The sequence below is a fragment of the Nanorana parkeri genome, unplaced genomic scaffold (genome assembly GCF_000935625.1).
Source record: "Nanorana parkeri isolate BGI_ZX_2015 unplaced genomic scaffold, ASM93562v1 scaffold23, whole genome shotgun sequence".
NCBI lineage: Eukaryota > Metazoa > Chordata > Amphibia > Anura > Dicroglossidae > Nanorana > Nanorana parkeri.
Genome location: NW_017306291.1, coordinates 1,705,609 through 1,720,400, shown reverse-complemented (window position 1 = coordinate 1,720,400; position 14,792 = coordinate 1,705,609). Strand labels below are relative to the sequence as shown.

Sequence of the window (14,792 nt, the reverse complement as noted above, 5' to 3'; positions counted from 1 at the left end):
GAGTGAGGCAGCCGATTTTTCATTTACATGTGAAATTGGCGATGTCGCCGATTTTGGGGGGCGCATCGCAGAACCTGGCCTTGGGGTGGCAGGGAGAGTAAATCCGGCCCTGCTGTTGGCACTACAGGAAATTAGGGAAAATCTCTCCAATAGGAACATAAACAGCAATAACAGCCAACAGAGCTTCTACCAAGGTTCTATACCAGGTTATTCCTGAGCTATACCCCTTTGGGAGATTACACTCATTTCATTATCTAATGAATTAATCTCATGGGTTAGAATTTTGAGTTTTTATAGCATGTTCTTGTAAATTGCTGCTTTATAAATAATTATGAAAACAAAACAAAAATCTGATATACAGTATACATATACAGTATACAAAGCAAGATGTTGAATGCCCAATTTCGCTATAAATTAATTTCTATCAATTTGCAGCTACTCTATAAATTTGCCCAAAGCAGCATTCACTTCTAAAGTGCCTCCCCAGGGACAGTAGTTGGCTAGATTAGATCTACAGTACTATTAAGGGCCATCTTGCCAGGATGTAGCTCGATAATACTTTGCTCTTGAAGCAGAACTTGAGCCAGTAATAACAACATGAATACAAACAGCCCACCAGTGGTGTGTCTAGCCTTTTGGAAGTGGGAGGGGGGTAGGAGACTGTAGTCGATGTCCCTCCCAGCTGGCCAGGATGCCGACCAGAGTGTCCCAGGTTGAAAATAGTTGGGCAGGGAGATGTTTATGGCCCTTATACATCTCTCCACCCATATCTTAGCAAAACTGGGATGCCCTGCCCAGAAAGGGGACAGCAGGCACACACACTGCAAACATTGTGCAGCAGAGAGGCATGGCTGCTCCGCTCCCCACACAACCCAAAAAGATGCTGCCTGAGGCAACAGCCTCAGGCTGCCTTATTAAAGAGTTGGGCCTGCAGCTCACAATTAAAACAAACAGCTCATTAAATGATAAAAAAAACCCAAAAAACAGCTTTTGCTGCAATGTTCATCTTCAATCCAAAAATCTCCCCTGCAGTACTTTTTTTCTGTCACTAGATGTCCTCAGTCTGATGGCCAACATCATTCTGCCCACTGCTCTAAACCCAGGTTGTCCTGGACCCGCCCCAGCCTGTAATTGAACAGTGAAAGGAAAAGCAGCACAATGATCAGCTCAACTCTATCATTCTGCTTTCTCCTCCTATCAGCATGCTTCTTGTCAGCACATGAACTGAATGACTCTTTTTTCCTACTATTCCTCTCACACTCCAGATTTCCAGGGGTTGGGCTTGGCCCCTTATTCCCAGTGAAGGGAACTCTTAAGGCATCAGCATACCAAGACATTTTGGACAATTTCATGCTCCCAACTTTTTGGGAACAGTTTAAGGATGGCCCCTTCATGTTCCAACATGACTGCACACCAGTGCACAAAGCAAGGTCCATAAAGACATGGATGAGCGAGTTTGAGGTGGAGGAACTTGACTGGCCTGCACAGAGCCCTGACCTCAACCTGATAGAACACCTTTGGGATGAATTAGAGCGGAGACTGCGAGCCTGGCCTTCTCGTCCAACATCAGTACCTGACCTCACAAATATTTTTGGCAATATACTATATATATATTTATATATATATATATGTATATATAGAAATATATATCTATATATAATTTATTTACTTACCTTAGACTAAAGTCTTCTATCGAACATGCAGGCTTGAAAACCCGTTTGCAGTGATCGGAAGTCTGCCCCTCACTGCGGTCATCGGAAGCCCGTCCCTCAGCGGGGCGGCCTTTCGATGATCGCAAGTACGATCTGCCCGTCCAAGATGGGCAGATCGTACAAGCTTTTAGTAAGCTTACGAACATCGCAAGACAAAAGTCTTGCGATGGTCGTAAGGTGTATGGGCACCTTTAGACTTCCGCTTTAGTCACTGGGTTAATAGTAACATAAATTCTGACCTCTACTGCCAGTCATATGCCTGACCTCACACATTGCACACTCAAAAGCTGGGAGACAGTATATCAGCAGCATTGCCTCAGCAATGGCCATTCCCATGTATATGTTGTAACAGGTTTCTATTAAAGTGTTAAATTTGTCAGTAAAATGCCACATATTGCTCAGTAAACATATTATATTGATTTTAATCTTACAACAGTGGTTAATTTTATGATAACCAGCAGAGACAGGGAAGATACTTCCCAAAGTATATTTATTCTCCTCTGTTATTCAGAGCGGGACCTCAGCCTAATTTAATGTTCTCTTGTACAAGAGAGGCTTTGACAAGCTCATAATATGCTTTGAATGTCTAAGCCGACACTTTCAATTATAAACTGCATGTACTGCTTAAGCTAGATACGGAGTCATTTAAATTTCATATATCTTATCAACAAAATATTCCACGTACTGGCTGTGTGTGTGGTTTTTCTTAGGATTTGTTTTCGACCTTTTTAAAAAAGAATAAAAAAATTCTTAGCAAACAAAATCAAAGAATGCTTATTAGATTTTGGAGCCATAGCTGTGAGAAAGCAACATTTTCATTCTTTGACAGTTTTTGAAAACCGTAGCGGCTGTAGATTGAAATGAAAAGGTCATATTTAATAATAACATTAAAAGAGAAGTAAAGCCAAACTTTTTTTTTGACCTCTTTTGGGTCAAAGGAGTATATTTAATAACCCAAAGTCAGCATATAACGGGCCTCTGCCTGCTATTTACTGATAGCTCAAAGCTGCGCTGCTGCCAGGAAAGATCCATCCTGTGTTACACGTTGGCTCTGAATTTTTGGAAGAGTGCATTATACTCTCCCAATACTTCTTCTTTAAGTAATGTCTTTTGTAGTGATAATTTTTTTTTTTAAGCATGTAAAATTTTTATTAAAAGAAAGAGGAAGAAATCATTACACAACGATCAATCACTATTAAGTTTCGTGGGTCATGTTTCAGTACACAGACTATATATAAAAAATAAAAAAAATTGTGAAGTTAGATCATGACAATGTGATGAAATCCTCAGCAGTAATGCGTATCAGGTATGTATAACAAGAATTATAAGTATGAAACCCTGTAGCCATTAGGGTCGATACTGTGGGAAGAAGACCAATTCGAACCAGTCGGGGTAATCGCGGGCAAATTCGGGGAAATAATCTTTCTACAACATGGTGTAGTGATAATTTGCAGTAGTAGTAGTAGTAGTAGTAGTAGTAGTAGTAGTAGTAGTAGTAGTAGTAGAAAAGGGGTGTTTCGGGTAGCTGTACCTTTATTATGACCAAAGTCAACATATAACGGGCTTCTGCCTGCTATTTACTGATAGCTCAATGACGCGCTGCTGCCAGGAAAGATCCACCTTGCTGCCTGATTGAAAGCTGGCTCTGCCTCACTAGAGCCAGAGGCAGCTGTGCCCGCCCCCTCCCCTGTCTGTCCCTCCAATGAGCGCTAGAGGCCCAGAGAGGGGAGGGGGGATTCCCTGCGGGGACCAGTGACTGACAGCCACCACTCTTTGCAGGGAGAAGACCATGAGCTGAGCAATCAGCAGTTTGTGATCGCTCAGCTCTCAATCTATAGAGCCAGCATGTGACACCTGCAGTGTTACACGCTGGCTCTGAATTTTGAGAAGAGTGCTTTATACTCTCCCAATACTTCTTCTTTAAGTAACGTCTTTTGTAGTGATAATTTGTAGTAGTAGAAAAGGGGTGTTTTGGGTAACTGTACCTTTATTATGACTGCACATATCTCCACCACCAGACTGAAGTGCACTAACCCCTGCTCCCCAATTCATTGGTTCATTGTGATGATTATACCATCAATAGCTTATGCTTACCTTGCATTCACACCCCTTGTTTTGAAAGCAAAGCCCTCTGTAAAATTGGAACTTAAAGCCCCATTCATACCTGCCAATGGCAGCTGTTATGGGCTGCAGCTTTTCGCAAGTGATCGCACAGCCTGCAATTACCTGTGGATATCCAATCCTGGACGCAGACTATTTGTGTCCAGGTGTGATCGTCCACAGGTTACTGTAGGCTTTTCAAATTCTTGCAAACAGCCTGCAAACACCTGCGGCTGGTGGCAGCTGTCATTTGATACATTGCCTCATGCCTGCGGGAGTCTCACAGAGAAATTCATGAGATTTATGTGATCAGCGACATTTGCAGGTGTGAATGGGGCCTACATAGGGCTGAAGACGCTTTCCCCACCCCCATGTAACAGTATTGGGAGTCTGAATGGCCAGTTACCGAGCAACTGCCAGTCACTTGGGAGCAAATGGAGTGAGCTACATGCTCCCCATGCAGGGCAAAGCAGCAGGTTCCCTTTAAGGGCTTGTGTTGGTGAGAATATGCAGCTTGCATTCAGCTGTGTTCATATTGCATTTGAGATTAGTTTGAGATGCTGCTGAGTTCAATTCCATGTGCTTCTGACCTCCTTCTAAGCTGGATCAAGTTGTTGTAAAATTTCCATACGAGGAAAAATAACAGTTCTGACTTGAAAATATGCCTATATACGCAAGTCATAAAATGTGCTGTGGTCTTGTTTGTGATGTTACATTATCTACAAGATTTAATAGCAGGAACCTCCCAATACCTGCTTGCTCTACAACAAAGACTGCATGGTAGATATGTGACCCATTCCTTCATGTGCTCTCTTATTTGCCAGGAAACTTGATGAGTGGGGGGCCAATAGGAAAGCACAGGAGGGCGTGAGCTATATAGGCATCATAAAAGCTCTGGGCACATTTCCATTAAATACCATTTCGGGATATGGAGGCTTCTTGGGTTTGACCAGAAAGTGCCTGTTATCCAACCCTTTTACCTACATTGCATACATTATTTACAATACCTTTTACGTAAACCTTCCATTTAAAAAAAAACATGTTAAACACGGAGATGCATGCTAATTCAGAGACCAAAAGCTGCCAGTATATACCTTAGATTTGTTTTCTCTTGGGCAAACGCAGAAGACTCCTGTTGCAAGTATTCAAATAGTAGCAGTAGAGGCATGTAGAGGCATGCCATCCATATTGTATGTGGTAATGCCTAGGACTCTAATAGGTTAATGAGCCTCCAGCATTACACTGTGGGATGTGGGTGTGACCTACACTCTGACTTTCAGGAAGTCTGTATTTGCATAGCGAGGTTGGTGCACACTGTATGTCGACTGTACCCATTTTACCATGTTGTTATTCACTTTTGTTTCCTAATGACTGTTTTGCCTTCACTGGCTCTGACTTAGATTTACATCTTTAGGAAGTAACTTGTAAATTTACATCACATTACATTTTGATCTCTAATCTTCTCTTATTTATCTTTATTTATAGATGCATCTTATTCCATTAGTCCGCCCATATCCAGAGTTGATGAAAGTGTTTCAGTGGATTTGCACCTGTCCAGGCACAGATGGAGGAGGCATTCTGTGGACACAAACCGTCCCAGCCTTGGCCATGACTTCTCTGAAGCTGCAGGTCTTTCAGATTTGTTTTTGGATGACGGGAATGATAATGGAACAGATATTGAGGTAAAGTTAATACTCTTGATTTGTAAGAAAAGGGATATTTTTTGTTATACCTTAAAATTCTAGAGGAATTCTATAAATTCCATCGACATCATGTTTTATTACATGGTTAAATATGCTTAAGTATTTGGGTGTTAAGCCTGTAAAAAAGAACAAAATTATAAAAATACATAAATAGTTTTCCCAACTATACAACATGTGTGATTCCTAAAATTCAAGCAGTTGTATTCATCCAATTCTTCTGAATATACTGGATGTTGCTACAAGGGTTACCATCCCCAAGGTAGGGATGGTTGAAATTGACAGTTTACATAGCGATAATTACTCTCATTTTCTGTCCTGCTGACAATGGTTTCTCCAGATGGGATGACGGAATATTTGAACATTTGCAACTGGGACACATATAACTATAACATTTATAGCGATCCCATGCTCTACTAAAGCTTTTTATTTTTATCTGTGTTGCTGTTAGAGATTGTCCCCCCTGCTTCCTGTCTGGTAAAACATTGTCAGCAGGACAGATCCCTCCATCAACATGATATTGGTGCCAGAACCTCAACTACCATGGCAACATGGATGCACAAGATGCAAATCCATCAATTACCATGGGAATGGGGGCCAGCCCCCTCCACCACAACTTCACCATGCAAAGTGACAGGTTGTTCTATTGACAATGTTATAGTGCCAACCCCTCCCGTGCCATGGCAATGATGCAAATAATACAGTCATTTCATCTCATATGGGCTTATTTAAACATATTCTAAGCCAGGTTAGGTCCAGTCTAACAAGAAAATGTTCTGTGTGAGGTACATCTAGCAGAAGGATGTTTCTTACATGAAAAGTTATGCGCCTAAAGTTTCCAGCGATGGAAACCAATTATAAATCACTCCCAAGCTAAAGACTATTGAACCTAAATTAACTTGTTCATGATTGTGCACACATTTACTAGTAATTTAAAATAAATTAAACATCCACCAGAAATGGATCCACATATTGTCCACATATGGACACACCCTGAAAAGCGGTGCAGAGATCTCACCAAGAGATCTCCAGGGAAGCATGAGAAACTGTTAAGCAGTTTAATACTCCGGCGTCTCCCAAGAAAACGGGTTTTGGGTTGACAGAAAATGTTATTTTCACGCCTAACAATAAATTGCTGAGGAGCACACAGATACGATAACCATGTACTTAAATGTTTTGCTTCCAAGAAAACAGGGCTTAGTTGGAATTAGGAGCAGAGATATTAGAAGCACGGTGTTGACATTTGGGGAGCTTCATGTTGAGCTTTGTTGTGTTTGTTGTACTTGCATTTTTGTCAAAGTGCCTGGCAGTTAACAGAACTCAGAAATGTCATATACAAACTCAAAAAAACAAAGAATCTTTTCAAAGGGCTCCGGTGTTTTAGAATTATTTTTTTTTACGTCTTCATTATTCTTACTCTTTAATTTTCAGAACAAGTGCTCAATCGGCATACAATGAATAGTGTCCATTTTTAGCAGTTTATTAGTAGGTGAGCAACTGAATTAGGAAACTGTTTACCTCTCAGGGGACAGTTAGCATGTCTTGTGTAGACTCAGGGCATGGCCCTGGCAAGCCTTTAGACTTGCACATTCACACTCAAAGATGAAATTTCCATTGCTGTAAACCTTAGTGAAGATGTCATATTCCAGTGACACAGGATGCCTGCATCTTGACCTCAAACTCTGGGCAGGGGCATCCCTACAATTTTGGCTGCCTGAAGCCAAGGGGAGGGGGGTGTGGGTGGCACACATTACTGGGGGTTACCTCTGCCTGGTGTCCCACTTAGCTACCGGGCAACCGGTGACAGAACTGAGCTGAGCAGTGCGCCAGCCAGAGCATCACAGGTTGCTAAGAGCTCCTGGGATGCTCTGTCTGGAAAGGGTGCTGCAGCCCCCTACGTGATTCAACGAGATGCTGCCTGAGGCAACCACCTCAGGCTGCCTCATTATAAGGAATGTCCTGACTCTGGGCAGATGTCTAGCAGAAGTAGGTGAGGCACGTACAGGAAAATGGACGTAAAGAAATTCTGATTGTTGGTGGAATATTGTTGTCATAGTTACAAGGATGCAGAAATTAGATGTTTGTTCATTTCTTGATAGAAAACAATGGCTTAGTTTTCAATTGTTGATTGAAATATAAAAAGTTATTTTAATAACAATATATTACAAAATAAATTGTGTAGCAGATGTTTGTATCTTTTCTTACAAAACTAGAGATTTTCTTGAAGTAGACACGCTTCCTATAATGCCCTCTTTTATTTCTGACTTTTCCTGGCCGTGGCTAGAATATTTTTTTTTTTGTTTTCTTACTAGAGTTACAGACAATTGGTTTTAGGAGCATGAGAAACTGATGAATCTGCAATGTTACTTCTGAGGATTTGTTGGCGAGAGTTGCAGCAAATTTGTAATAAGCAATCTTCCCTTCATGTTTAACCTAAGTGTGCTATGAACCTGTGAGACAATTATAATTATTCAGCTCAACTACTGGGAAGGGAATGCCAGTCATTGTTTTTTCTTTTTCACTGCGCTGGCTCTTCTGATCACATTATTTGCTTCTCCTTAGATATACAGCAGTGGTCAAATGTATCAAAAGATTTTTATATATCAATTACATAAAACAAGATGCTGATTTCTTCTTGTGATATATCAAGATATTTTCAGTTATCTTTTTGTCTTTATCTCAGAGAGCTGCACATAATTAGGTACCTTCAGATCTGTGGGTTCCGTATGGGTCCCATATCTAATACAGGCAATGCGAGAAGGGAAAAGATGGCTAACAGCTGATCCGTTTAACTAGAAAAAAGATGCACTTGGGAGGCATAATTCACTAAATGTGCATAAAACAAACGTATCTATAGCATTAGGCGCATTGAACACTTAGAAGACTTAGAAACATTAGTCAAAAAAGAGAAGATTCAACTTTGGAGAAATGCAATCTCCAACCCGGCCCCTGCACACCACGATTGGTCCGTGAGTGTAATGGGCAACCTCACTGACTGACAGTGTGTTTCAGAATGGGCTCACAGCTCAACTTTCTCTGAGAAATTTGAGTTTTTCATAACAAGTGCCTAAGATGCTGGGAGTTAAGGAAGAATAATCTTTGTATTTAGGGCATCTGCTGTACATGCCTGCCATCGGTTTCATTAAGTTAAAACAATTTAAAACAATTTAAATGTAAAAATGTTTTCCCTTTATAGTTCTGTATCACCCTTAATGGCTGCTTTGCCTTAAAGTGCTTTTTTTCAGTGAAGATGCTGTTTACGGAACTTAGTGCAGTGCTCTATGCTGGCAGAGCTGAGTAATAGCCATGCCCTTTATCATGAGTGTCGTCACACAGACTTGTATTTCAGAGAAGGGAAGGGGGTGTGTTTGACCAATTCTGTTACTGACTAATGATTGTTGAGTGCACTAGATCTCACTTTAGTGCCTATTTGTTTGCACAGTCATATTTAGACACACTGTAAAACTGCTGTAATGGAAAGGTAAGCCTACAGAAATGGAGGTTACAGAATGTCTATCTGAATTAGCAGAATGTCTATCTGACAAGACCAAGCCATAAGAAGGACACCAATGAGCTACAAATGCTGTCCAGAAAATACCACAACTGTGTGTTGTGGTGCCTTAAAGTTCTTTCAATCTGTGCCATGGGAGTGTACTTCCTAAGGATTGTACTGTGCAGCTTCCTCTCTGTTTCGTGTATCAGAAGTCATGTTGAAAATTACAAGGTGTTAGGGTACCAAGAAACCAGACAGAAACTTAAAGTGTAGGTTAAAAAAAAGGAAGTCATTGAAAATAACAATAAACAAAAATGGCACAAACAATGTAGAAAGTCCAGTAGGTTGTCGCTGCCAAGCCAGATGAGGGTAGTCAACCAAACCAGGTCAGGGAACTCTGAGAGCAGAATGAACAGAAACAATAACCGGAGTCAGTAACCAGGAGATCAGTCAGCCAAGGCCAGGGTCATACAAGGAGCACAGGAACAACTGCAAAGCACTTGGTAGATCTGAACAAATGCAAGGGCAGAGACTAAATGAACAAGCTAATGGTTAAATAATGAACTTGTGTTACCTCATCGCTCTGAGACAGGCAGTTGCCAGAAGTTTGTTAGTTGCTGCAGAGTGATGATGTTTATGGATTTGGTCATAAGAGGGCACCAAAGAGGAATACACAGTGTCAGACACACTGCAACAGAAGATAGCCTACAGTTGAACTAGACAAGAAAGTGTAAGAAACCCTGACAGTAGGCTGGTTGAATTTGACTACAAATTGCTTTCCTTCATCCCAAAAAGGGGTTCTCAGATGACCAGATAACAGACAAAGAGGCCATGGTACAGCAGAAATATCGAAGCAATGATAAGTAGACTGTGTTGTAAATGTGTAAATATATAAATGTCAAGGCTTGAAGTGACCTTGTAAACTTGCCCATTTAGGACATTGTCTGTGTAAAGTCCACCATCTGACCAATTAATGGCTACCAGAGTGACTCATGTCAGAGCTTGGGGGAAGTAGTGATGTCCCACTTTTCGAAAGTGTTGACCACCCCTTCCATGATTGGCTGCTAGGTTTGAGTAATGCATCATGGGAGGTGGCCACATGCTCCACCATACCTTATACCAGTTATTTTACAGTGGCAACCACAGAGGAACGAATAGTGGGAGAACACTAGAAAGGTAAGCATGAAATGGTCAGGGGGCTTTACTCACAGTTTTAATTAGAGTTGACCTTAAGCACTTATAAGAATCTCTGCTAAAGCAGCTCCAACTTCTCTTCTCTTTATGCCTGAAGTAACAGAATTCATCTCTGAAGATATAAATCTACAGCTCACTAACTATCATCACAGCAGCTTAATGTAACCTTGCTATGAGTCCCAGACCCACGTGAATGCTTTCACTCTCTTTATTAGTAACCTGCTGTTACAATCCCATATCACTGGCCATCTAATTGTCAGTCTGTTGTTGTGACCTATTTTCTGAAGGCTCCACTAGAACATTGTGGCAAATTGCCTCCGATATTACACAATTAGACATTTAATTTCAATTCCGACTATAAAAACTACATTTCCTTCAGAATAACTTCAAGGGTCAGAGTCCAATTAAAAGTTTCAGTCTCTGCAGCTCTCAATAATGGCCGGAATAAAATGGATACGAGGATCGTTTATCACTCAGAAACACATGGGTGCAGAATGTCTGACTTTGTCCTCGTTTTGTAGACAGAATACATCCCCGCTGAGTGCTATGATTTCCACCTTGATAGATGTATTTTACAAATGTTTGCTGAAAGACAGAAAGATACATCCTTAATAGATTTTTTTTTTCTGCTATCTTTTTTGGAACATGCTGTTTATTTTATTCTCATTATATGAACAGTATAAGCAGTACATCCTTTAAAAACACATTGCAATCTAAAACTGTCCATACACCATAAGATTTTGGCCAAATTTTGATCTCTGGGTGGCACTGCCGGTACCATCCAACTCAACATACGTCAATTTCAATTGACTTTTGTCAAAAGAGTCAAGTGGAAGATTGTAGGCCAAATAGTGACAGCAATACAAAACACAGAAATTCCCCAGCCTCAGCCTGCCAGCCAGCCTGCAACCAAACAAGTAGCCCTGTCAACAGTATGCGTTAAAATCAGAGGTTTTAGTTGCACAAACTTTTGGCCAAAAATATGTAGAAGCCACACTGCCGCGCCAAGGCACCTCTGCAAAGTGTGGTCCTAACTCTATGTATCCGAGTCTCCAAGTGTGAGCATATTAATGAAGTTGATAAATTACATGCAGGTGTACCTGGAGGTAGCCAACTCCTCCTGATAAGGTGCAGGGACGCACTGGAGGCCCAGCAACCAAAAATGCACACTGGGACTCCAGTGCGTCCCCCTAACCCAAAATAGTCAAACTAGAAAAAATGGTACATGCATGAATCTATAACCGGCCTTTATAGCAGGGCGCACATTGGGAAGGCTTACAACAATACAAAACACAAAAATTCCCCAGCCTCAGCCTGCCCTGCTATAAAGGCCAGTTATAGATTCATGCAGCTTTGATGTATAGCAGCATCTATGAATAGGTGATGGGCCTCACCTCTATGCTTTATGTCTTTTTTGCTTCCAACATCCACAAACAGGTGGCAGGTATTTACCTCTCTGCCCCTATTCAAACACCCATGGGGCATCATCTATAGCTGCCAACTGTCCCTTGTTTGTAGGAACTGCCATTCTTTTGGAACCATCTGTCTGCCATTCTTTTGGAACCATGGTCTGATGCATAGCCCTCTATAAAGTTGTATTATTTGACCATCAATTTAATACAATACTACATTAAATCTTTCATCCAACCTCATCCAAATTATTGCATTTGTTATTTTAGAAAAGTATAAAGCATCTTACCTTCTCTTTACTACCACAATGCTCCTTTTACCCGCTGGAGCAATTAGAAGTCCTGGGTGAATTCCAAGTTGATCTGAGCCAAGGCTTGTGTAATGGTGCCTGTGCAGCCAATTGCCAAGCACCAGTGCTGTCACAAGGGTGGAATGGGAGTTGCATGGTCCACTATACTCGGAAATACTGGGTATCTTTTAGATTGTAAAGGGCCCTCCTTACCATCTTGTCTTGAATTGTATTGTGATTGTAATGTCTTCCTTATATTGTAAAGCCCTGTGCAAACTATTGGCGCTATATAAATCCTGTATAATAATAATAATAATTTGTTTGAAGGGAAGGTGAATATGCATGGAAGGGGGGTGGGGCAGACATTAAAGTGAACGAGTTGCTTTGCCCTGTCACTTTAAAGTTTATTCAAAATGAACCAATCAGCGCCTTCTCCGAACAAGCCCCAGACTGGTGGAAACACGCCTGCTGAGTGATGATTTTAGATGGATCCTAGTTAACTCTTTAGCAGGAAGTACATAACTTTGAGATTTTATTTAGGTTTTTGGTTAAAGAACAGTTAAAATTGGATTAGTAAAACAGGATCTTGGATGCTGGCAAACATTCACACTGATGGTGAAATCAGCTACATGGCTGGTAATCTCCAGTTTAGATGCGGTCATAATAGACCACCTGTTTTCTAGTTCATTGGATGCCACCACCATCTCCCAGTGGCTGGGAAGGTCCACAGTTGTCTCCGATCTAGCAGCCCACAGACATTAATGAAATGCAGCGACACATTCAACCTACATGCACCTGCTGCTGAAGCAATGCTGGTCTAGATGCCTAGACCTAAAGACACCAACTGAAGAGGAAGGACCACAGTGGAAAGAAATAGAGAGTGATAAATAGTCAGCAGCAATCTGTGCTAGAGCATGGAACAGACAAATAAATGCTAGACATACAGGCCACGCCACACAACCTACCTGTCTGAAGGTTTGGTTTATGCTAAGAATTTGTACGGAGGTTTAAAGTGGCGATATACTACAGTATATCACAAACATTTCAATTTGTTCGTGGTGAGTCAGCATGATAAATGATTAAAAAAGATGGACCTGAAAACTTCAAGTAAAGGTGATGTAATATAACCATAGAAAGCTGCTAGATAACGAAATACAGTGAAAGCAAATGTTCAAGAAAAGAACCTTTCACTATGGAGATATCATGTAGGAAACAAACAGCAGATTGTTCCTACAGATAGGCACAACAACACGGTAGGAAAGGAAGTGAGAGTGATGAATAGGATAATGTACTCGAGCATTTCAGGTTTGCTTCTATTAGTCTGTGAAGCATTTTTGATGCAAGTGGTAAGCAATGTACACATTTTGAATTGGTTCTTATAGAACAGCGTACATTCAGACTGATCTCAACATGATCTCGAATGCCTTTAAATACTAACCAAAGACATAGATGGGTTGATTTACTGCAACTAGGCTGTTCACTTTGCAAGAAACATAAAAAAAAAAACAACTTGGGGCTTTCAAGGTGCCAAGAACTAAATGACAATATATATCTAAATATATATCTTTCACTTTGCAATGGAATTTACGTCCATCATCCAATCATGTGAAAGCATAATGGACACGATTGGATATCCTTTGCAAAGTGAATTTTCAACACATTCACCAAGCTAAGCGGCAATTCCCTTGCAAAGTAAACAGCTTAATTACCTTTAGTAAATAATCAACCCCCGATAAATTTGATAGGCAAAGGCAGAGAAAGAATGTAAGCTACACGGGAGACTTTTAGTAGTCAATTATGCTACCAAAGTTGCTAGCGATGAATCGCTAAGATTACAAATCAATCGCTAAATAGTTGGAACAAATGGCTCCCCATGGAGTAGGCTACACAAGTAGTATGTAGTAGCAATCAACCTGAAATAGAGATTAAAGAGAGATTGTCAGCATAGCTATTCAGGCCCACCAGAGCCCCTGATACTCACTTGGAATATGTCTCTGGATATTCTTTCTATACTCATCCACAATATATCCTTGGGCGTTTAATTAAAGCATCTCCAACATTGGCCTGGCGTCATGGCCATATGTGAAAGTCCTGTACCAAATTCATGAAAAAAATTTTTTTTTATTTCCAATGCATGCAACAAATTCAGGTAGTTCTTATGTGGGACACTTCTACATTTTGGTTCTACGGCTGCAACTAGTTCATTTAGAAATACCGCCATATCGGTCATAAAAAAGTGCAGTTAAATAAGACCTCCATGTGGCACTTGTGAGTATTGTGTCCCTGTACGAAAAACAAAATTCTCAAAATTCAAATATAGGCGAGGAGGTGGATTCAAAAATTCAGAAGATCAGAATCATCTCAAGATGATCTAATGGTCAAGATGGTCAGATGATGAAAATGGTCAGAACGTGATAAAGCACCATGGTTCCAGTGAGGACAACAAAAACGGGATGTCCCACATATAAGGGAATCCATAGTTAAAGATATACACATACTGTATATAGTCCAATGAGGACGCCAAACAAGACAGTATGAGAGTCCAAAAAGTTTATTAATAATATGGGTTCATAATTGACAACACAGAACAGCCAAAGTAGAAGTAGAAGTAAAGTGATCAATCTGCTAAATGTGGATATGAATCGTATTGTAGGCTGATTATTTTGTGGGCTGGGAAATTGAGCGGCAAGTAGAAACCATCCTTATGAATTGTGGTTCTGTGCTGCTTACTCATAGTTTTAGCGTTAGGGCTTAACTTAAATTAAAAAAAGAGTGTCCTGCAAATTAAGTCCACGTAGTGGCCAATATAGAATGGTTTCTTATCTGGGCCTGCAAAAAACAAATCCACTCTGTTCACTGGTTCAGACTTCTCTCTCTATCAGTGCTCATTGCAC

The 14,792-nt window shown here is 40.7% G+C and overlaps 1 protein-coding gene across 1 annotated transcript in view; it reads left to right on the top strand.

Moving 5' to 3' along the window:
• Positions 1-14,792, top strand: part of PLXDC2 (plexin domain containing 2) — a 347,246-nt gene that overhangs the window by 134,125 nt on the left and 198,329 nt on the right. Inside the window, exon 2 of the mRNA XM_018564229.1 lies at positions 5,298-5,494. Coding sequence (XP_018419731.1) covers positions 5,298-5,494 — 197 coding nt within the window. The remainder of the gene's footprint in view (positions 1-5,297; positions 5,495-14,792) is intronic.